The sequence below is a fragment of the Condylura cristata genome, unplaced genomic scaffold (assembly GCF_000260355.1).
Source record: "Condylura cristata isolate star-nosed mole 26May11 unplaced genomic scaffold, ConCri1.0 scaffold00009, whole genome shotgun sequence".
NCBI lineage: Eukaryota > Metazoa > Chordata > Mammalia > Eulipotyphla > Talpidae > Condylura > Condylura cristata.
Window position 1 is genome coordinate 11245611 of NW_004567110.1, and position 24553 is coordinate 11270163.

The window sequence follows — 24553 nt, forward strand, 5'->3', positions numbered from 1 at the left end:
CACTCAGCATACAGTTATTTGTTACTATTTAAGGAAAGAATTTTACCTAAATTATTTAAAAAATTTTACTTTAAGAACTTCTATATTTAAGTATAGGAAAGAGTAGACATTTTACAAAGCTTCCTCTCCTTCTATCCTCAGTAGCAAACCATCACCCACAAGCCTCAGCACAATCCTGTGCGTATTATCTTCATTTTCCAGTTACTCAGACTTGCTGAGTAACTGGCCGGAGGTCATACAGCTAGTGCATGTCTATGCCCAAGTTTTAATGCCTTTATCTCCAAAGTCCATTTTCTTTCCCCTGGTACAGTGATTTAGAGAAAAGTAGAGCAATCTTTTCTTAAATCATCCTTTAAAAAGCGGGAAGAACCGAGACTTGTCTGTCCTTGATTAGGAAGGATCCACTGCCGTGTCAAGGGCTCCATTCGGGAGCTCTGGCAGCAGAGAACGTCCTTTCAGACCAGCTCAGAACTCACCTCCCCCACTGAGCTTGAGAGAGTTTTAATGGGTCTGGGCGATGCGCACCCTTCATTTATTCCTGAAACAATTATCACTTGAGAAACGGAAGAACAAATAGAAACATCTTGTTCCAGAGAGAAAAATATCTGTGAGCCTTTCATACAGTGCAATCATCCAGCCAGCTTTCAAAGCTCTACTGAAATGGCTTCTAAGTTGGAATGAATCACAATGCCAGCGTGGTCTATTTGGGGTGGTAGATGGGATGATGTCACCCTGTGCCATCAACAAACAAGTGAATAAATAAGGTCAGTCAGTCCATCTCCTTGTCCCCAGAACCTGTGACTGCATTACTTTACATGGCACTGAGGTGTTTGCAGATGTGACTAAGTGAAGGACCCTGGGACGGGAAGGTGGTGCTGGGGCATCTGGGTGAGTCCAGTGTAGTCACACTGGTCCTTGAAAGCAAGACGTTCTCCAGGTCTGGACTACAAGAAGAAGGGTTCACAGAAATGTAACGTTGCTGGCTTTGCAGATAGAGGAAGGAGCCACAGTGGAGGAATTGTGGCACCTCTGAGCTGTAAGAGGTCAGGAAACAAGATTCTCCCCTAGAACTTCTAGGAGGGAAAGCAGCTCCATGGACAACTTAATTTAACACAAGATTGTGTTGAATTTCTCCTAGGGAACTGCAAGATGTGCTGTTTTAATCCCTCCCACAACCCCCCCCCCCACTTTTTTTTTCTTTTTGATAATTTGCTACAGCATCAATAGAAAAAAAAATGTTTAGGAAGATCACTGGTGGAAAAGTTTCTTAATCCATCCACCAGAACATTTCTAAAACATCGGTCTGGTCCTTGTTCCTTACATGTTCAGACTCCTCCATGGTGCTTTCACTTCCACCTCAGGACATTTGCATGTGCTGTCAAGAACTCTTCTTCTCCTTCACCTCCCTCAGTCATTTCTTCCCCAGGCAGCCTTCCTGCTGAGGAAGGCTCTCCATGAGATTTCTTTCTATTCCCAGTACTTTGTCCCTTTTCAATCCATTGACTTGTAATGATTAATTTAGTGACTATTTGATCAATGTCCTCTCTTCATCAACACGACGGTCCATTAGAGCAGCGACTTACTCTATCTGACTGTTGTTTTGTGACCCTGATTTTGGCATAAACACTGGGAAACAGCTGGGGCTCCACAATTATCTGTGCAAAGGACAAACACCAAATGTCTCAACTGCGAAGTCCATCTTGTCTTAGCTATTCACCTATCTTTTAAGGGAAAGAGTAAGAAAGTTACTAAATATTTCCTTACTGGTGATACAGAATTATCATTGCTGGTATTAATTTTGCTTTGTTTAATTTGGGGGAAAGATTCAAGCATAAAAAATATGTAAACAAAACCACTCTGACAGACTTAAGCTGTCAGAAAAGTGCCGCTTGATGAAAAACCTTGACAAAAAATACATTTAAATTAATCTTATTTAAGAACACAAGTAGGGACTCATGACAGCTTCTGGGGAAATAGATATTTTCGGAATTTTATTTTTTAAATGGTATTATCTTTAGGAATAAGGCTACTAAATTAGGCCTAGAACATTATTTTATTTATTTCTACACACAGGATGGCCATAAGTGATACCTATGTATAGAACACCAGACAGAGCTGATTCCAAAATTATCTTTGTTTACCACGCCTTCTCACACATTTCTTATGATGCCATCTGATCCAAAAGCACTTCAGATACTCCAGGTAAAGACTTTTCAGCATTTGCACATTCTATGACATCAGATCAGAGTTGGTGAGTTCTATTTAAAAGAAGGACTTCACATTTTTGCTCTTTATTATGCATTTGGACAACATGCATTGCTTTGTCAAGGGTTGATGTGTTATTTTACTGCCCAGTATATTTCCTTACTTGACCCTACAACAATGCTGTTCTTTTCCTTTCATTCATGCTGCATATGCTAAGTTTTTCTTAAACCTCATCTGTAAACTCACATTGTACCTGGTTCTCTTTTGGACAACCCGCTGTTTGGAGGTGAAACAGTGTTTTGAGGGGCTACCGGACTGCAAAAGTCAACAGGGATTGCACCTGTTTTGTTTCTGCTGTGTGCTCCCACCCAGCACACCAGAAGCCCTAAATACTCTTTTAAGTGTTTATTTATTAGATGTTTTACAATAATACATGTTTAGAAGCTTGAGGAGAAAAACAAGGAAAAAAGATAGTACTACTTAAACACAATTAACATTTTATTAGCATCTTCCTCCAGACATTATATGTATGTGTCTATATATATTTTTTATATCATGCTGTACAGTTTCTAACATATGTATCTCTCTCTATACACACACACACACACACACACATTATTTTAAAGATTTATTTATACATACAGAATGGGGTACAGGCCAAAGGTGCAGGGGTTCAACAGAGACAGATTGGGGAGCAGAGTGGTGGATTGACTGACATACACTGCTGAGGGGAGCAGCAGGCTGGTCAGGAGAGGTCTGTCAGCCATGTGGGTCAGCTCCCTGGCTGGGGATTGAACTCTGCTGCAGTGGCTGTGATAGCTTCATAGTGCTGCACTTTAACCCACTGCACTATCAGGGAAAGCCAACACATTTTTCAGGTGTAATGTGGTTCATGTATACATTCCATGCCACCAAATACTTTTGACTGCAACATTATTGGTGGGTATGTGTTATTGCACTGCAGGAATGAGCTGCAGTTTATGTAACTAGTCCTATTATGAAACATCGCCAATACTCAGCACTTCAGAAAATAGAACTTTATAATTTCCAGAGAATAAGCACCTAGAACCAGAATTCTGTGAACATTAAGTCTAAGATTATATAGAACATGCTCAGTTTTCTCTGATGAATTAACAACATTCTAGAGTGACTTGCCATGTGGAAGTAAGCATCCTTCATTTCAGAAGTGGCATATGTACAAGGCTACCCAAAGAAAACAATAGTTCCGGAACTTCTGTGGCCAAGAGGGGAACCACAATTCAGCCACCCCAGTGCTATGGCGTAGTCCAGCAATAGAAACAAGAAAGTTGACATATTTTTTTGTCCATGAAGCTAACTAAGACTTCTACCTTAGAACTGAAGTCAAATCTCCCAATTCCATTGCTCCTGTTTGAGCTGAGGATACTGGACCTGACCATCTACTCCCTGACTTAGGGAGGACAGCAGGCCTGGACTGTGTTACTTTGAAGAGTGGAGGGTTACTCTCAAGAAAGAGTGACCCCATCTGATCAGTGCATAAGATGCTGTTACAAAGACTGTTCGGGAGATTAGTCTGTGCTTGTGATTCATGATGGAAGCTACTACCTGTGGTGGCAACAAAGTGCTGAAACGTGCTGGGGCCATCTTGGGCACGGTGCCATTGTGGAAACTCATGTCGGTGGGCTCTACATATTCGGCTAAAGAGAACTTCTACTGGTCCACGGAACTTTGCCTCCCCTCACCCTACACACAATTATACAATTCTATTTCACATTTACAAAGTTCTCAGTCAAAATTGCCATTGGTGTAAATCCATGTAGATTCCTCTAGAACTCATGACTACAACCGAATATAGTCCACAAATGTTGACTTAAGTGGGAAAAGGGCAACATCTCTACTAGAGATGGCAATTTCAACCATTCCCAAACAAAATACCAAAGCATTTTAGGTGATTTAAATGAAATACTTTCCAAGCCATTTTCACATCCCAAATAAGCAAATTTGTTATCAAAACCGTAAGGATTAAACAAAGCCAAGCTAAGTGGGAGAGATTAACAATCTAATAAATTGCTAAAATGTTTTCAGTTTACTCGCTGTAAATATTTAAAAGAAAGTACTTTCCATTCAACCTTAGACCTGAATGAGACCCCTCAGCTTAAAACCAGTCACATAAGGAGAACCTAAGTCAAGCTGCATTCACAGTGATGGTGCTGAGACGAAGCCTCAGTGTCTCATGTTGCCTGTGGGTGCAAACACTGCTAGTGGCTTATTAGTTTGAAAGGCAGCAGCAGGAAGCTCCTTTTCTATCTCCTCCAAAAAAGAGCCAATTTATCCTCCGACAGAGACACTAGTTCTTGGGTTCCTTCAGGCCTCCCAGTTTGGCTTCCATCACATACTCTTCACTGTCTGCAGAAGATGAGTTGGAGAGGACTAGGAATAGGGGCATCCGGTCCTCCAGGAGCCTCTAAGGGCTTCCAACGATCTTTTGGCTGAGGGCTCCCGGCAAAGTATAGATGAAGAGGACTAGAAAGATGGTAAGGATGAGTAGGACAAAAGCAATGATGATATACTTCTTATAGTTCTTCCAGATGAGGTGGTACAGGCACTTGACGGGGCTCAGGAACCAGGAGAAGGAAGTATTTGGGCGGCTGAGAGGGAAGCAAAAGAAGGTCAGGGGAGGAGCTGGCCTGATGACACAGTGGGCTCTCAAGATGGCAGGTAGTACTTCTGACTTCTGCTTTCTGGGAATCCACCAAGAGAGAACTGAGACTAGGAGGCGACCCCCTGGCCTTCAAGCAGAAGTAATCTGCACTTTGGACTGTAAAGACTCTTGCATCATCTTAAAGGTTGCAGAGGAGGGGAAGTGTTTAGGTAGGACCCGCTGCCCAGCCCTGACCCCTCAGTACCACTGCCACGAGCTCTGCCCTGGCCCAGTCCAAGACAGCACTTCCATGCCAAATTCCTATCTCATGCCTCCCTGACTTAGCTCCTTTCTGAACCTACTGCACGTGTCTTCTTACTCTACTCAGTCTGTGTGTTCTCCCTAAACAGATCAAAAGCTCTTGGAAGACATAGCTCATGTCTTATGCTTCTTCTTTGTCTTTGAATTTTTTTTAGTAGGTTCGCGTTGTAGGAGCTCAATACATACTTTTGATTAATGAGCAACTAGACGCCATGTATGTTCTAACACTGGGATGGATGATATGTGGGTGCGGGGAGGGGAGTGCTTACCTCCATAGCCTTGAGGTTCAGAGAGGAAAAACAGATTATGGAAGAGTATTTTGTATACTACTTTATATTTACAGGTATTTAGTTTTTAAATGAATGTACTGTAGATTAAATTGAGTAGGGTAACCCTTCCAGTAACTTTACTTCTGGCAATTTAATTAAAGGGCAAACAATTTTTATCATGTTACAATAGTGGATAAAAGGTAGAAGTACATTCAATATTCAATTATGGGATGGCAACCAAGGCACTTAATGGTCATCCCATCTGCAAAATATTCCATAGCTATTAAAAAGCCTAATTTTGATAACTATGGCAGCAAAGCAAAACTTTTCAGGAAAGGATTAATGAAACATTAAGACTTCTTGTCTTTTTAAAAATGTCTTAATGATGAAATGACTTGAAACAAATCATGTAAAACTCAGATTCAGGTGAAACATGCATAGAAAAAATAATTTCTAGAAGCGCTTATGGGGCGGTATCACAGAGTAGTAGATTCATCCTGTAATGATGTTAGAATGTTTTCACTGTAGACACAGAAAGCCATAGAGGGGGACTGACCCAGGGGCTTGGTTCCTCCCCTCTCAGTTCTCCCAGTGGGACTCGAGAGAAACCCCTATCCCAGTATGGGGCTGCAAAGGGTCTCCCCCATTTCTGAGTCTCCCAGCCATGACTCCACTCACTTGGGCTTAGCCAGGGGCTCTGGCTCCTTCCGGGCTTTTCCAACGGGATTTCTCTCAGCTTCTTCTGCGGTAACGAGGTGGAACTCAGCTTCAACCTTCCCCTGCACAAAGACAAGACTTGTGGTTTCTAGTCACAAACACTTGCTGCGGTACTGCCAACCTTTTAGAAGTGTCATCAGTTGGGAGAATTCCAGTATTTTGAGCATCCTGCTGCTCCACTTTGAGAAATAATGTAGACTTTTTGGTCCTGGGAGAAGTTATCGGTGACAGTGAGAAAGCCCTGAAATGATGTTAGTGTTGAGTTCTGTGCACGTGTGTGGGGTTCTGCGCATGTGTGTGGGGCCCCACACATGTGTGGGGACACATCATATACTCAGGCGCCAGCACTGTTTCTTCTGGAATCACTGACTATCTGAAGAAATAATACTCTCAGGTGAACTGGTGGTGGAAATTCTATGGGGACTACACCTGATGTAAAATCTATACAAATAAAGCAATGAAATAAAAAAAAAGAAGTAGGATTAATACTAACTCCTGCCTTTACTTTTTCAATAAATCATTAATAACTGGAAATGTGATGCTTTTGGAAAAGTAGTACAATTCACCTTATTTAGAAATATATTTACATTAAAAGTTTACACCTTTGCTTAATAATTTATTAATATATATTTGTGATTTTTGAAAAAAAGGTCACTAAAAGGTTTGACAACTAGGAAGGGAATGAATGATTTGTGTCATTTCTTCTCTGGCTGACTCTCAACAGGTGGTGGGTGGGTGAGGTCGCACATCTGCCAAGTGGCTTTTCTGTCACCTGTCATTTTCTGTGGTCCTGATTGACCGTTTCAGAATTTTATCCTTTTATTCTAGCACCACTTCTTTTCTGCTCCCTCGTTAGTCTCTCTGGTTTGGTCCACAAGTCATGTGCTTCCCCCGAGCTCTGTGCCCAAGTTACTGGTTTATCAAGGAATATTATGGCTTACTTAACATAGTTTAAGAGTTGAGTGAATGGTAAGGGAGATGCAAATTAAAACCACAATGAGATACCACCTCACCCCAGTGAGAATAGCACATCTTCAAACAACTAGCAACAACAAATGTTGGCGAGGATGAGGAGAAAAAGGAACTCTCCTGCATTGCTGGTGGGAATGCAAACTAGTACAACCACTATGGAAAACGGTTTGGAGGTTCCTCAAACTGCTAAACATGGAGCTTCCCTACGACCCAGCAATCCCACTCCTAGGTATCTACCCAAAAGACACAAAAACACTGATTGAAAAAGATACCTGCACCCCCATGTTTACTGCTGCTTTATTTACAATTGGAAAAACATGGAAGCAGCCCAAATGCCCAAAAGTAGATGACTGGATTAAAAAGATGTGGTACATATATACAATGAGATATTACTCAGCAACCACAAAAAGAAACACATGTCTTTTGCAGCAACTTGGATGGAGCTGGAAAAGATCATGCTTAGTGAGATAAGCCAGAAAGAGAAAGAAAAATACCGGATGGTTTCGCTCATAGCAGGAGTATAATGGAGCAGGTGAAAAAATAATAAGAATAATGAACAGCCATATACCAGAGACATTTTGTGGGGGTGGAGTTTGAATGGGATCAAACACCAGGGTGGGGGGAGGGAAGTGCATGGGACTATGGTGATGGCACATGGGTGACTCGGTGATGGGAAACCTGCGGGGATTATAATTGAGATGGAAAAAAAATGTACAAAATGATGTAAAAATAAGCTTATATATTTAAAAAAAAAAGGAGTTGAGTGAATGGGGTTTGGTGCAGAGGGGTCTGCTTTCGAAACCAGGCTCTGGCTGCATGGCCTGGGCTAAGTTATATGCCAGGACAGTGAGGCTAATAGCATGTATTCTGCAGGCTTCCTTTGAAAAATAAAACAGCACATCGAGGTGTTTAGCCCAGTGCCTGGTAAACATCAAGCTCTCAAAAATGAGAGTTTTTACCTTCAACACCATTTCATGGAAACACATAATTTCACAGGGAATACCAAATACTCGGCCCATACAGAAAACAACCCAGAGGGCTCTCCCAGGGAAGAGACACAAAGAAAGGGAGACAGGAAGCATGGGATTAGTTTTTCCCTGACACAGGAGTCACCAGTGTGGATGGTGAAGAGCAGGATCCCTGCTCCACTGGCCGCCTGGGTAATTGCAAAGCTTCTTCTGGTGTGACGGGCACAACACGGGAAGGTGTTACTGACAGATCCCTAAGTGCCGCTCCTCATTTGGTGTCTCTGCAAAGAGGGTTTTGCCTCTTATTTCAACTATCATTGTTATTCAACCAAGCACCAAGCAGAGGCCTTAAGCCAACTAGTAACAGCCTCCAAATGTAATTTTAAATCAGAGTTTAAAACACGGACTCTTATATCTGTTTATTAACCTTATGACATCGATGGGTGGGAGAGGATGATAAGGAACAGTCTTAGCAAAGTCGGGGTTTGTTGTAACACAGATTATTTATGCGCTTTAAACCTCACTGAGCCCAGAGAGCAGATGTCAGGGGAGGCTGAGAAGTGATTGGTCAGAACAATCATCTTCAGCAGAAGTTACTGTAGAAGTACTTGCAGGCAGGAAGGGCACAGTTCTCACGCACATGAGGGGGAGTCTCATACAATAAAGTGGGGTTGCATGTTGGGAAAATCCTGTGGGTTCACAAGCATGCACACATATACTTGCATACATCTATGCGTCTATACGTCTACACGTGCACACGTACAGGTGAGCGCAGGCATTAGCTTACACAGCCAGGCTCTGGATTTGGAGTTTCCCTTTGTGGGGAGCTAACTTAATGAAATAAGGTTCAAAACATGGGAGAAGCTTCCTGCACAAAGCACAGCTGTCACTTTTGGATGTTGACATTGTCCTATTTTTGTATAAGATGCCCTGTTCATCCAGTGTTTTGTCTACCCTACTGCTGGAATCAGCCATTTCTCTCAAAAGATTTAGTTTTGTCCAGGAAGAACTGTTATCTAGAAACCAGGATCCAGTGCTAGGGGGCTTTGCTATTGGGTGGTTTCATTTCTAGGTGCTTTCAGTGAACAGAGCTAGAAAAAAAAATGTTTAAATTCAAGAGCCCATAGTGGGACTAGGAAAAAAATAAGCAATGGAGAAAAAACCTCCTCTCTTAGAGATAACTCATACCAATTCTTGATATTAAACTTCGGTAGCTAATGGAAAAGATCCAGCATTTATGCAGTTGTTTTTTTTTTTTTTCTAATGTTTAGAGGAGATAATGACTGTAATTTATTTCCATTTGATGACAGAAAGCTCTTAACATGAATGTCAACTGATAAATGGAAAAAGAATAAAAATAGGGAGCTGGATAAATGGAGATAGCAGCAATAGATAAGAGGTTGACAAATGTACAATAAGTAGGTGATAGCTATGGATGAAGTTTAAAAAAGCTTAGAAAAATCACTTTACAACTAAATGATTCAATTAACCAAGACCATAGCTCGGTGGAGGCTGGGTCCAGAACAGGTTTCCCGAGTGAAGGTGCACCCTGGCTCCTTGTTAATTGGAGTGGAAAACGCACCTTTGCAGCAAGGCGAGCTCGCTGGTAGTGAGCCCACTAACAGCCATCTAAGACTTGTGCCTGCCCAGACGACTACATACAGGTGCTGGAAAGGATGCCCCACTTTGTCAATCAGGTCTTATATTTGAGGGCGAAGGGATGAAGAGGTTAAGCTGAAATGGAACATGCAGCAGGACTTTATGCATGATTTCAAGAAATGTTAGAAAACAAATTAAAGCCAGGCCAAAAGGATAGAAAACCACCCCAGATAGATAGCAATTAAATCCAATGTTCTGAAACATGGGAGGCTTAATGCATTTATGGATTTTCAAAACTCATTAGAACCTTTGCCTTACAGGGCTCCAAGTACTTGACTTGACGTTCATGGAGTGCCCCAGAGGGCGTCCCCTGCTAGACCCTACCCCTCTCCCACAGCTGTCACTTACTGTGAGCTCTTTGCTTTTAGCAAAAGGCCACCAGCCCCGCACACGTTTCTGCTGGAAGATGGAAATCTTGTTCTCTTCATTTTCATTTTCAAATTTGCAGTCTTTGGCAGACTTGGCTGCTCTGGGGAAATGATTGAGGTTCATTTCCAAGGTGCCTGTGACGAGACGCCAGTAAGTTACTGAAGAGCTTTGAACATTGGTCACCATCCATCTTCACCCATTCACCCATCCATTCCCCCCTTCAGCGCCTCACTGGCCACTTCAATGGCACCATGTTTGGTCACTCATGTGTATGAGGACTGGTGCCTTCCAAAACTCTGATGTGGACATGAGCAGAGAAGACGGAGCTACAGGTCACTTTCAAGCCTCAGCTGCAGGGGTCACTGCACCTGGGCATCTTTGTTCCTTGAGTCTGAACCACAAGCCTGTCCTGAGTCTTCCTGCCCTTGGGTAGACCAGACTATAAGAACCTTCTCCCCACCCCCTTCCACTCTGAGTCCACTGGACGCCTCAAGGCACAGACTGAGTCTTGGTCTTTATAGCTGCTCTCCAGGACAGACAATGAGGCCAAGTGGGTGTTCAAACAGTAATTAGTGACTACTGAATGCTTGATAACATAAGGTCATTAGAGTATTAGCACTCTTTTTACTAATAGAAGTCACATTTGTTATTTGTGATCATTTAGAGCAAGCCCAAAAGCAAAAAAAAAGAAAAATTTTCCTTAACTTTACCTCCCAAAAGTTGAAGATGTATAGCTAAAGAAATACTTTATGAAGTGTGATTTTTTCCCTACTTAATGCATCAAGTTTGTAGCGAATATTCTAATATTCTTAATAACTGCAAGATCATTTATTGAGTGCTTACTATGTATGAGGCACTGTGCTTTGTTTTAAAATTTATCCCATTTACAGCTCCCAACACCTTTGGAGTTACATCCAAGGACACTGAGGCACAGAGGGGCCCTGTCATTGGCCCCAAATTTACCACACCTTAGTGGTAATTTAAAGATTAAGTCTGTTGGAACATGTGTTTCCACCCTGTGGCTGCATCACAGTTATTCAGCCGATCCCCTATCAGTGACTATTTGAAGAGCTTGATAATTTTGGTATCATAAATAGCACTGAAATTTATATCTTTGTCACAAAATCAGATCAAGTACTCCAAAAACTGGGACCAAACCCCTCACAACAGAAGCTTGGTGAAACCACTGGCTTACCCAGAAAGTCATCCGAGGACAGCCTTTCAAAGTCCCAAACCTGAAGCACCAGCACAGCTGGCATTTTACACTCCATCTTCTCTAAGGAAAAGATGTTCTCCCGCTTGGAGATGACCAATTGCTTCTCAGCTGGGAGATACTGAAATGGAAACAGGAAGCGCCAGTTGAAGTTCCCCTCCCCCGTCAGGGAGTTGTAATGTACATCTGTTTCCTGCTTGTCATCTTCCAAGCCTTTTATCCACCTGGATAAGATGAAAAGGAATTAAACACTCAGAACACCTTAGTCAGACTTGAGCTAATCAAGAGGGATTTCTGGTTCCAGGGTGGTCACAGTAGAACCAGTAAATGCGAAGGTCTAAATTGAAGCTTTTGTATAAGTCTTGTGCTCTTCTTAACATTTAGTCTTTCATCAACAGTACCACATCTCTTAATGCCCCTCAGGGTCAAGATATTTTGAATGCCCCTCCAAAAGTTTAGGTATTTAACTCGAAGAGATGTCTACACAATAAGATTTTCTCATAAAAATAGTTTAATAATAATTCTCAGCACAGTAACCAAATAAGACACTTGACCAAGAAAGTGACATTATCTAACAGTGTAAGATAGACTCCTTTTGGGGAGAGTGGGAGTCTCTTCCATAAGTCATGGGTTTAGCTAGGGGTTAAAGAGATGAGGGGGAGGAGGGGGGGGAGGTTGGTTGATGACCTTACCCTTTAACATAAATGTCACTTGACTTTTGTCCTGTTAAAAAATTCTCATCCTCTAAAATGACATCTTCAGTGTTCCAGATGGTCACTCTCAATTCATACCTAAGATAAAAGACGACGACATTAGATTGCTTTGAAAGCAGAGTCAGCTCATGTTTAAGTGATCACTTTGACTTTGAATCTATAAACTTCCTCAATATTTCCAAGTTAAAAAATACCAACGCTTTTGGCATTGAAACCTACCTTCCCTGCTGGATACCTTAGAGTTATCAAATCTTTTTGGGTAGAGGTGGCTTCCATTGGCCACTGTTGCTCAGAATACTGAAGCACAGAAGTCTCCACTACAGAACAAGAGGCCACCAACCCAACCACTAGCGTGACTGCCAGAACCCCAGACCCCAGCTGTAACTGACCAATTAGTAGATCAGACACCAGATCAAATGTCATGACCTTTCAGCCTGCTTCTATTATCTCTTCCCCTAAGGGTGAGCTGCAACAGACTTACCCTTTGGGTTTCCTTGGTGAAATGTCAACTGGAGGGCCAGGCTGAGGCATGTCTGTGGGGAACATATCTACCCACATTTGCAAGCGGCCCTGGATAAGAGAAGATGAGCACGTTTAGCTTGAGGGGAAAGGGTTGTGCCCAGTGAGCATTCATAGTTTCAAAAGAGCCCATAGTGAGTATTAGGTAGTCTGGTAAATGTATATATTTGTTGACAAAGACAGAACTTACCTTTGTATTACAAGTTCATTAGAACACAAATTAAGAACAGAGGATGGGTGAGCAGACAGTAGGGAGCTCCACTCTGTTCCACACAGCATTATGATTTGACAAACATTAGTTCACTAACTCTTCCCGTGTTCCTGCTGGGAAGATGCCATTACTCCTACTTGGAAGATGCAATACCTTGCCCAAGTTCACAATATGAGCAGGGACAGGTTCATGCCTCATCTGTTGACTCTGGAGGCCCTGCTCTTTCTACAAACTCATAAGGATCAGGGAGCTGACACTCGCTGTCAGAAGGCTTGTGTGTCATTGTCCCATCACATGTTAACACCCATCACCCCTAGCAGGGCTCCCTATACCCATATTCTTGCGTACACACACAGAAACAAAAGCTTAGACGAGTCACATCAACTTCTGAAGTTCTGTGGCTAATCAGTGGCTGAAGAGGACTTCTCATCCACCGCCTCGGACTCCACACATCAGGCTTCACACTGTGTGAGGGACTGAAGAGCCCATGTGTGGAGGTGTGGGATGGAGTCCCTGTTTGGCTCCATGGTATACATCCAAGCACCCCTGTTCAGGAAATCAGGTCATGATCAGTAGGGGAGATGTTCCGTGAAAGAAGTGGGCTTCTATTGGCGCAAGAAGGAGATATGCAGGATTTGGGTGAAGGATGAAGTTTGACTAGAAAATAAAGTTTTCCAAGAAAGGGACAACATGAAGGGACACAATTAGCTTTGGGGGAGAGCAGAACAAATTCAATGGAAGGTGACAGTCCTGCTGTAAAGATACAGTAACAATCACCACTAGTCAAAAATTCACACGGATAGGCAAAATGAAAGAGTGGAAACCAGAGATTTGAACATCTAGTAGTAACTTTAAAAAACAATTATAAGTTTCTGTATCTGACAGGGTTTATCCTCTTGAGATATGTGCTCAAGCAGGTCTGAATCCCAGCACTGCTGGGGTAGCAAGGCCCGTGTTCTTGTTCTGCTATTGTAGAGCTCAAGTGCTTTGCCCAAGTGACACATTGAGTGAGTTCAGGGTTGGAGCAGGATTCAGCTTGTAACTGTGGACAGACTTGGGTTAGGGACCTGAGAGCCTGGACTAAGTCCCAGTTCTACTGCTCACAGGCTGAGTAACTATCGATGAGTTACTCAAACTCTCTGCAGCTCACCTCATCTCAAAAATGGGGATCAAATTAAGTTCATCGTGAATCTGTACACAGACTAAGAGGTAAGCCGTACACGCATTTTTTTCCCTAGGGAAATCCTGACATGAGCCCTTTGTATCAGTTTAATTGTTAAAAGTGACTGTGATTCTCAAAATGACCACAGTTTAGGTCAACAATACTACACAGTAGTACTGTTGCGACCATTGGTACGAAGAACACAGTACATAGCAGGCTCTTCGGAAAGTCTATCTTCTCTTCCCTTTTAGCTCCAAACACATATCTCTAGTTGTTTTTCTAATATAGATGCTTCTTGCATGTTCTTCAAGACAAGTATTGCTTCTTGGGGAAAAGCAGAGGACTACATAGTGACCGAGATTTAGGGCAAGGTCTTGGGCATATCAGATAGGTGCTGGATTTCTCAGCATTCTTCCAAGGAGCTTGATAACTCAAATCACAACATGGAAAAGGCACTAAGGCCAGCACCAACTCAAGGGAAGGATTTCCCAGCCTCCATGCTTGAAACGGAATAATTGCGTCTGGGGATGGGCAGCCTTGCTCTGGGCAGTGCAGGATGTTGGCAGCATCTCTGACTTCCACCTACTAGATGCCAGCAGCACCCACCCACTTGTGCCCAGCAAGTGGCATGACGGGGAGGGGACTGCTACTGCCCCAGTTGAGAAGCACTGCACTAGGACACAGGAGATTGATTTTAGAGGAAAGTTGCTGTCCTTGGGGGATGAACACCCTGTCGGGGCCGGTCCAGCTTGCATTACCTGCTCCATTCCTGGTTTATTTTTGTGGTACAGCGGCCGAGTTTCTATGTGCTCAGGAACCAGCCTACATCCAACCTCCGTGATCTCCTCCCAAGAGTGTAAAACTTTGAGGGCCAAGTGTTCATAAGACTCCACCATGTCATCTGCATGAGAGAAAAGTAGACATGTGAGACACGTGTTCCTGTGAGGGGTCATAGGTGTGCTATGTGTAATTTATACCCCTCCTTAGGGTTCATTTACATATACTGGGGCAAAGGAAGAGATAAAAGAAGAAGAAAAAAAGGAGAAGGAGAAGAAGGAAAGAGGTTGAGCAGGATGGTGAGAAGGGAAGAGACTGAATGGCAAATGGATGGGTTGACAAAGAACCAGAGAACAGTCAGGGTCATGGGATATGGGGTTCCCTTCACCCCTTGAGCCAGATTTTTCCAGAAGCTATGAATCACAAGTTTGGCTTCAAGGGTGTTTCCTAGAGAGCTAAAGCTAAATAGCTTTAACTGCAGAGTGAGGGGATTCGAGGAACCAGGGTGACCCCAAGCATGTTGATGAAATGGGCACTCTGTGTTCATGGATACTGTTTGTTTTTTTCTTGTTATTGCTTGGGGAACAATGTAAATAAATGCTCAGCCATAAAATGCGATATTAAAAATGATCACTTCAAAGAACAAAGGAGAATTATCACAATCTACTGGATTAGAAAAGGAGGGTATACAAATGTATGAGGATTGTCAATTCTGGGAAAGCGTGACATATTGAACACACACAGATTGTAAGAAAACAGACCAGTACATGCGGATCTCTGGATTTTGGGGTTGTGCGTGATTGCCAGCAACCTCTCCACTTTTCCACATGTTCCACAGTGAGCATGTGTTACTGTTCCAGCCACCACTGCCCCAAGAAGCAGGATTTTTTGCAGGAAGAGCAATGGCCATAGGGTGCACTGTGGGAATTACCAGTGTCTTCCACAGTGAAGACTGTTTTTCCAGAAAAGACCTGGTTTCCTATCTGTATTTTCTCAGGGTAAAAGTAGGGTCCATCCAGCTTGTTGTCTTTGCAGAGCTTGGTCAGGATTTCAGTGGGTTTGGAAGTGTCTCTCCAGGCGTTGTAGCCTTCTCTAAAAGTTGGCAGAAGAACAGAGCAGGTGAGACCCAGCCTTCCTGGGAGGACACTTGTGAGGTCCCCACTGAAATTTTAATTTGAATGATTTGAGCATCATTTTGTACTTTCTCTGTTTCTAATTTTTCTTCAGTGAGTAGATAGTCTTTTATATTCAGGAAAAATATTTCTGAAGTCGTACATTGGAAACATAATGAATGTTTTTATACTTTCCTAGCTGACATTTATGAGCTGTTTATATTTCCTTGAGATATCAGATACAACATACTTGAAGAAATAAAGTTGGTGGTACACATTTTTGAATGAAGCAGAATTCAAAGTATTTGAAAAGAGTGAAAGTGAGATCCACTCCTCCCACCCCACTGAGTGGGAAGGCATTGAATGAGAGTATTCATGTAAAATACCTGGCATGGCATAAGCTCTAGTTCCAGGTAACTGGGATACTGGCACTTGCATTCCATCAATTACTTCTTCTCTAGCATCATTCCCCACCAGGAAGTCTGCTGGCCAGGCCCAGGTGATCAAGTGAACACACCCAATTCACACCCACACACTCACACCCACGTAGTTCAGCTCATCACTCCTGAAGAGCCCTCCCTGGGTTCTAAGTCAGTGTTGTGTCCCAGCCCAACCACCTCCTGCTCAGCAGTCAGCCCTGCTGAGGGCAGCCTGTTGAGATGCTGAAGCTGAGTGTCGGGTGGCTTCCTCAGAGCACGCACCATCAGCACCTCCCTGGCCCCTGGCAGATGGACTCACATCTCGTACTGACTCTGCAAGCCACAGGTGGCGCGGTGCTTGCTGTAGAAACGGTTCTCCAGGTCAATCCTGGTCTCGCCGATGAGGTCATCTGTCCCGATCAGGTCATGGTCGTAGATCTGAACAGAGAGCAGGGACTCCTTTGGGAATGTGGCCTGGATCTCAAATGACCTGCAGTACCAGGAGAAGGTTTTGGGGTTAACAACAGTTGGTGATGCAGGGACTGCTTCGCTACTTCACTTTGAGCTAGTCTACAGGCCGCCTGAACTCACTAAACTCAGCCCTCCAGCTAATACTTTATTGGGTTTCAGGTTCATCAACATATAATCAAATTCAACTGCCTTTTGCCAGTTTGTCAACTGCCTTTTGCCAGTAAGCTCCTCTGTCATGGGTCATGTCTGGGAGTCTTCAAGTAGGGTGAAGCAAGCTGGGCTCAAACACAACTGATTTCTATTTTGGGTTTTGAATCAGCAACTTCCTGATTGTAAAATTTAAACAAAGTTATTTTACCCCTCCCAGTCTCAAATATAAGTGGGGATGAATGTCTTCTTTATCATAGAGCAAGGTGGTTAAATGTGATTTTAGCTAAATAATATTTAGTTTGCTTTTAGGTCCTCAACTGGTGCCTCCAAACTGCCATAATCTTTCCATTCTATTGTTGCTTCATCAGGGAATTTAAGCTGGGTATTTCAGTGAGAATTGAAGAAGTTGCAAAAACAGAATGCCAGACTGAAGGGCTGCCTCTACCAGATTCTGAGTGCCTTGAGAAAAGAGGCCTGCCTCTTCCATCTGCGTAAGTGGAGCTTGCCTTTCCCTGCAGGAAGCAGAGCTTCATAAATGTGTTCTTGGACTGTGAAAGACCTCAGGAATCACCACCCCCTGATGCCTTCATTATAAAGGTATGGTCATCAAAATCCAGAGGATACAGAATCTTGCCAAAGATTATTTACCAGGCTGACCTGGGCTAATGCCAGTTCCCTGACTCCTAGTTTATGTTTTGTCCAAGATACCACAACTGTGCATGATGCTGAAAGCAATGCTGTTGAATTTCCTGTGACAATTCCTTCCATGCATTAGCGAAGGTACTTAAGAGTTAAATTTTGAGTGAACCCATTTTAGAAAAATGTGTCTCTGAAAACAGAATCAAAGACACTGTAGCTGTTCCTGACTCTGGCTGTCCTGGGAGGAAGGGACTGAAAGGAGGTAGAGATGGGTGAGAATAGAGGGCCCCTACTTCCCACATGTCCACAGTCCTGTCTCTCCTGCTGGTTAGGTCCACTTTAGCTGGCTCACTCTCCAGTATGGCAGGAATGCAATCTCAGGCCAGCTCAGAGCCAGTCAAGTCTTTCCACAGAGAATTGAGCAGAGATGCTCAACAGATTCAGTGACAGTCACTGATGAGGCAAGACCCAGGATGAGGCTGTGCAGGGGTGAAATGGGTGTTTCCAATCTCAAGACACAGCACTACTTCCCTTCGGCTCCTGTATTTTGGCTTTCAAACTACGTGATTTTCTGGAGATTTCTCACTAAAGTACCACCAGCATCCAACTGAGGGAGAACTATTAAGTATATAACTCGATTTGGCAACCATGACAGAGAATTCAGTTGCCTTGGTCTATCTCTCCAAACTGTTGAGCACAGATTAACTGCCCCTGAATTTTCACTGGTGCTGTTATTAAAGGAACTACCCAAACGGGCCCCGGCTAGCTGGACTTTCAGTCATCCGGGGGAAAACGAGGCTTATACAAATTTGGGTGCCAATTAGATACTATTTCTAGAGCTAGTGGTGATTTGAGATAAGAAAATGCATTAAGTGGCAGTTAAAAACAGAATTTTGTTGAAAAATTCCTTATTTCCAAGTTTCGGAACAAAGATATCTCACTGTTTCTTTATCCATTCATTCATTTGTGTATTCATTTAATGTTTATTGTACATTCTCTATGTTCCAAGTACTCTGGTTATTAAGAAAACAAGGAATGGTTGAAGTCTGGAGGTATGCACCTCCTTGGGTGTTGCAAAGTGACAGGGTCCCCTTAAATCTAATCAAAAACTGATTGGAAGTTTGCTCATTAACTTACTCAGTGGGTACTTATTGATCATCTGCTCTGTGCCAGGGCCTGTCCTAGGTGCTGAAAATGTAGCATTGAGCAGATGAGACCAAATCCCTGCTCAAATGGAGCTTACATTGTACTGGGGGAGATGGAAGACTGTGATTAAACACATGAACATCAATCCATGCCAGCAGGCAAGCCCCCTGGGCATCCCCATATAGCAATCTCATTCCTGAGTTGGCAAAGTCTGATTCCACTGAGCAACTTCTGTCCCTGAGCAAATATACATCCAACAAGGCATCCACACGGGGCGGGATGGAGGTGGGGGTAGAGGGTGCAATCCTGCAGAGACTCTATAGTGCCAGTGGCAGAAGGGAATATTCCATCCTTCTCTTTGTTTATCACAGGCATAAAGGGTAATAAAACCTTTCTAACTCATGGCAGTGTGGTCAGAGCAGCGTATAAAAAGGGACCACAAAGTACCCAACAAAAGAAAATGTTACTTACATAAACAGAAGGTTGTGATAAAAATCATTGCAGAATTTGGGAAGCAAGGGTCACATTCCCCAGCACTGTCATTTTAATCACTCTCAATCTGAACATACGGGGGTCCTTTATTGCCTCAATTCCTTGGTAACAATAAAATGAAAGAGGCTAGTGGTGATCAAGTATCAGAGGGTCCAAAGTGGCCACAAAGCATGGTGCATGAATTTAAAGGAAGCTGATGGGGGTTTCATTTCATGCTCCCAAATTATTCAAGAAAAACAAACTAGAGACACTTAACATGTATCCATGGCTAAAATTATAATCAGGGAGGAGAGGAAAGAAGCTAGTATGTTTGGGTACCTACTATACACAAGTATAGACTTGTTACACTTGCTAAGTGCTTTCAAAAATCTAATGGTGTCTGAGAATTAAGTGTCACTGTTGCTACTTCACAGATGAGGACAGCTAGGATCAGAGAGGTCGGGTCACCTGCATAAGGACACACAGCTTGTATGTGGCAGAATGCAACTTGAGTCTACTCAACTCCAAAGTTGATGGCAGTCAAGTACGCAGGGAGCATATGTGCTAGACAACAACACACTTTGAACACAAAGGTGTAAAAGACCCAGCTAGAAGTGGGATGGGTAGCCAGAAAATGCCTAGTTTACCTGTGCATACACAAATCCAATAGTTTTTTTTTTTTTTAACACTTCGAAGGAAAACAAGACACAACAGAGAGATGTAGTTCAAGTTTTAAGTTTTTTACCCCAGGGGGTCACCTCAAATGAATTGCAAAATAATATAATGGAAAGAACTCTTTGAAGAAGCCAAAAGTCCCTTCTCTTTTACATACAAACTGTGTGAACTTGAATTAGTTTCTCAATCTCTCTGAGCCCTAGCTCTCCTTTGTAAAGAGGCAATCTCTCTCTTCAAAGGCAGGAGGCTAAATCTGATGACCATTCAGGGTGCTTGCTTCTCAGATTTAAGATCTAGGAAAACCATTACTGGAAATTCATGGGCTTGAAAATCCCCACATCCCCAAAGGGCCAAGGAAAGAGCTCAGTCCTTTCCCACGAACACAGAAGTGTTTGGCTGTTATCATGAGCAGAAGTCAGTGTTCAGCCTCCTGTCCCCCTCATTCAGACACACACCCCCCCACACAAATGCACAGGAGCAGACGCAGCTACTCCAGATGGTCACTGACCTTCCAAACACTGGGTTCAGTTGTTTGGGGATGTATTTGTCCCGGTCTTTGATCTCTGTCTTGCCAAGTCTGACCACAATGTAGGGATCTGCTTTGCCATCTGGATCAGCTGGGCTGAGATTAAATGCCTGGGAAGGAGAAAGAGAACCTCTTTAGTCCAATGGTTCCTGCCACTGGCTGGCCACTGGGATGCCTGGGATTTCTAAAAGAAAATGATGTCTGAGCTCCATCCACAGATATTCTACTTGAACTGCCCTAGGCTTGGAATTTTGAGAAGTACCTTAGGTGAGTCTAGTGTGCAGATAAAGCTAGGAACCATGGCATCAGCCTCTCCATTTGGCTGTTAAAAGAAAGTTACCAATTTTGCCCAAGCTCAACCTTCTGGAGCCATCTCCCCACTGGAAGGCAGGAAGAACTTGCAGGAACAGGATGCAGAAGGCAGAATGTGGCCACGAGATCTGTTTCAAACAATTTGTGTGGTCTTGAGCAAATTATGTCATCCGTCTGAGTTCTAGCTCTAAAATGGCGGTGTGGGGGAAGTCACCTGAAGGCTGCTCCCAGAACTAAAGGGCTCTGAATCCATGACCTGCCAGTCTTGCACTTTTCACTTGCCTGCTGCCTGATGGTCTGTTCCTCACTGCAAAGACTTTCTAAGGAGGAGCCAGGAGAGAACACCTGAAGAACAATACTGGAAGGGCCAGAGAGCTTGCAGAAATGAGAGCTGAGTAAGAAGCCTGCATTGTTAGGTCTATCTCACTGATAGAATGGGACATATACACGGCTGGACTCAAGGGCATTGAAGGGTACTGTTTAATAACTAAAAATTATGAACACTCTACATGGCAATTACATAGGGAATAACTCAATCCAAATAGTTCCTGCCCCATTGACTCTCACTGCATCAACCAATTTTAATTCTCTACATGGCAGCACCAACATTCAGCTGTTATTTTGCAGCCACATTCATCTTCTTTCTCTGTTCCCTTTTATACTTTCTGAATCCCCACTTTCACCTCAAATAATATGTAATCTCCACAAGAACAAGTGAATACTGTCTTGATTACTATTTTATCTAGAACAGGGTCTTCTTCGTATTTGTTGAATGAGTGAATGGATGGTAGATACTCTATGTTCATTCAGAATGCTAGGTGGCTACTAAAAGGAATGAGAGGAAAACAGAAGAGGAAAGTCTGTCATACTGACTAGAGGAAATAGCCAAGGTCTATTACCAAGTTAGAAAAAATAGTAGTTCCAGATGTCATGCAGGAGTCCTCGAAATTAATATCTAGGGGTAGTTGTAGACAACTGTAAATCAACATAGATGTGTTTGCACATGTCAGAAAAGTCAGTAATTTCTGGGGGTGGAAGTGCAGAGTAGGGAGATTTTATGCAAACTTAAGGCGTATTTTTCACATTTTTGGTTTTATTCAATGAACGATTTCTCATAAACTTATTTACCAAATTCATGAAATATTAGAGTGAGAAGAGTAAATCACACATACTCATCATTGCTAGAAATACCCAACCCTCAGAACAAAGGGGAAGGCTCACCGCGACAATGTACACCCTGATCAGAACCTTGACGGGGTGGTTGGGGGGAATCCCTTGTTGGATCCTCAGCGGCCCGCTGTCCTCGGTACTGGAATCTTCTGGGCTTTTGTAGATGCAGAAGGAGCCCTGGAACCACAATGTGTGACCCACTGAAATAAGCTGATCATTGCCCTACCAACAGCCACAGAGTGGGGTGTGCTGGGAAGACTAAGGAGCCTGCAGGATGGGAGAAGGGGCGGGGGGCGCTCCCCTTGCCCACTGGCTGTCCTGGGCAGGTCACAGAAGCTCTTGTATCTCAGTTTCTTCACAGCGCATCAGTGAGCTGGGGTCACTAAGTGACCCTCCTCCCAGTGCTGTTATGTGAGGACCCTGGACAGTGTCAGATGGGGTGCTGAGTGCCTTTTTCAGGGGTGCTGAGCCAGCACCTTCTCTCACTATCATGCTAGTCCTGACTAGCACATCCTTGCTTCCAGATGCTGTAACTGAGACTGGGGATTGGGGAGAGACATGAGGGTCAAGCACTGTTCAAAACCATGAGGCTGGGTAGTGTGATAATAAGGATTTTAATATAATTGGCAAACTGCAATGTCCACGCCATTTCCAACACACGACACTGCACATGAAGGGCCCAGAATGCAGTGGCTTCGTGGTCGGTGCCAGCTACTGTTTTGTGGTGCTGAGGCACTAGTCTGCCAGGTGAAGCACTTGTGCACTTGGCTGATCTCATTACCCAACTGGTAGGTCTATGAACATTTGATAGGTGAGGAATGAAAAGGGCAAAGTCAGAGTCAGTGACCTTTTCAGGAAATGACCATCTCCTCCGAGTCTACCAGACTGAGCTCCAACCCACTTCTCTGGCCACAAAACAAGTATCTTGTAAGATGGGAGTTTGGTCGTGAAGAACCCTAGAGAGGGTGTCATTGGAAGACTAAGGCTTTTCCTTACACAAATCCCAAACCACAACACCATCAATGGACTTGAGTTGTATCTGATTTTTACAACTGGGGGACTCAAATCAAGAGGTTAATTCTGGAACCTGCCTTAAACTTTCCTATGACACGATCTCCATCAAAGCCATGGTCATCTTCTGTAGACTTGCCTCTGAAGAGCTCAAAGGTTTTCACCCAGTCTTCAAAACTGTTGAATTCACTTTCAAGTTCACCATCATATATCTTTAGGAGAAAGGAGAAGAGTATGTTTGGAGGGATGTTAGATATGCTTAGGGGAAGGACCAAATGGATTAAATGACAAAGGCCAAGTTTCTCCAAAACCACTCCTGATCTGTAGCCCTGAGAAAGATTTATGGCCACTATTAATTTATCTTTATATATATATATATATATAAAAATGACTACCTTCCTAAAAATAACTACCACTCTGAAACTTATAAAATCTCCTTGACAAACCTTTATATTTCAAGAAGCATAATGAAACCAATGTTTCAAAGCACATATTATATAACTTTAAATACAAGCAAATTGATGTCATGGGTTGCTGTATAGAAGCTATAATATTTTGAGGAAATTTTAATCAATGAATGTTCAATAAACATTTAATTCTCAATATGTAAAAACTGGTAGAACTTTTTTTATTGTAATGTATAAGGACATGAGTTTTCCAAGTGGGAATTATAAAGACACTTAGGAAATATAAAATCAAATTGAGTTTTAGGTTTGGAAATATAATTAAATGTCTTCCTCAACTTTCTTATCAAAATTACTTAACCAAATTGCTTATCTTGATACCTAATTTCCATATTCTCAGGCTTTCATATCCATAAATATGCCTCCAGCTAATAGCTTCTAGCTAATATTAAGAGTTTGACAGAGCTCTTATAAGTTTGCCACTTTGAGTGTGTGCATCTGCAGGATGATGTCACGTTAACCCAAGAGGAACTCGGACTCTGTATATTACCTTACCAGACCTGAGCTGAGCAAGGTGGGTTATGCCCTGCCCAGTGTGAGCTTGTAGAACATGGGAAACCAGCAAGTTCTACTGTCTCATCGTGCTTGCTTGTTAAAGTTTACTTCTCTGCACCAATGATTACAATGTGGGTGAGTTCCAACAATGGCTTTACTAGGGCTGATGGAGCAATGAGCAGACCCCCGTGCAGGTTTCCAACCCCTCCATGGCTGAGGTGACTACTCTCACGCACCTGCAGGGAAGCCAGGTTGGGGATTTCATCTTCTTTGACTTTCTTCTTGGGCATTTTGTCTTTCTTCTTCTTTGGCCCATCGTTTATGTCTATCACTACATCATCTGATTTCTTCTCTGTGGATATTTAGGGGAAACTGTTAGATGAGAAAAAACAGTGGCAGGCTCCCTCTTTCCCTTTGCTCTGGCATGCAATGCCCCTTCTGGAAAAAAGAAAACCACCGTAACGCTTTACTGTAGGGTAGTAGTTCACAGTCCTACAGCCTGATAGAAACAGACCAGAGCCATGGCCAGTTCCTCAACAACTCCCAACTGCATATTGACTTCTCAGGCCAATGCCAGGACACAGCAATAGGGGCTTCTTCAGGACCATAGGAGAAGGTGCTCGTGCAGAAATGCAACCTGAACAGATCCCCTGGTGACACAAGCTATGCAACATCCATCGTCTGACAGATTCCGGGTGGATCGGGATAAACTCTGAAAAATCAGACTGTCCACTGCTAACTTATGTTATGACCTCCCTTTTTTGTATAAATATAATATCAAAATATTCTGAGCAACA

The 24553-nt window shown here is 43.1% G+C and overlaps 1 protein-coding gene across 1 annotated transcript in view; it reads right to left on the reverse strand.

Moving 5' to 3' along the window:
• Positions 1-4432: 4432 nt before the first annotated feature.
• Positions 4433-24553, reverse strand: part of FER1L6 (fer-1-like family member 6) — a 78025-nt gene continuing 57904 nt past the window's right edge. Inside the window, exons 29-41 of the mRNA XM_012722905.1 lie at positions 23993-24108; positions 22878-23009; positions 21838-21963; positions 20287-20414; positions 16546-16716; positions 15627-15787; positions 14677-14819; positions 12508-12596; positions 12006-12104; positions 11296-11537; positions 10080-10234; positions 6094-6194; positions 4433-4832 (exon numbers count right to left, since the gene is read on the reverse strand). Of these exons, the coding sequence (XP_012578359.1) occupies positions 4649-4832; positions 6094-6194; positions 10080-10234; positions 11296-11537; positions 12006-12104; positions 12508-12596; positions 14677-14819; positions 15627-15787; positions 16546-16716; positions 20287-20414; positions 21838-21963; positions 22878-23009; positions 23993-24108 (1847 nt within the window). The 3' untranslated portion in view covers positions 4433-4648. The remainder of the gene's footprint in view (positions 4833-6093; positions 6195-10079; positions 10235-11295; positions 11538-12005; positions 12105-12507; positions 12597-14676; positions 14820-15626; positions 15788-16545; positions 16717-20286; positions 20415-21837; positions 21964-22877; positions 23010-23992; positions 24109-24553) is intronic.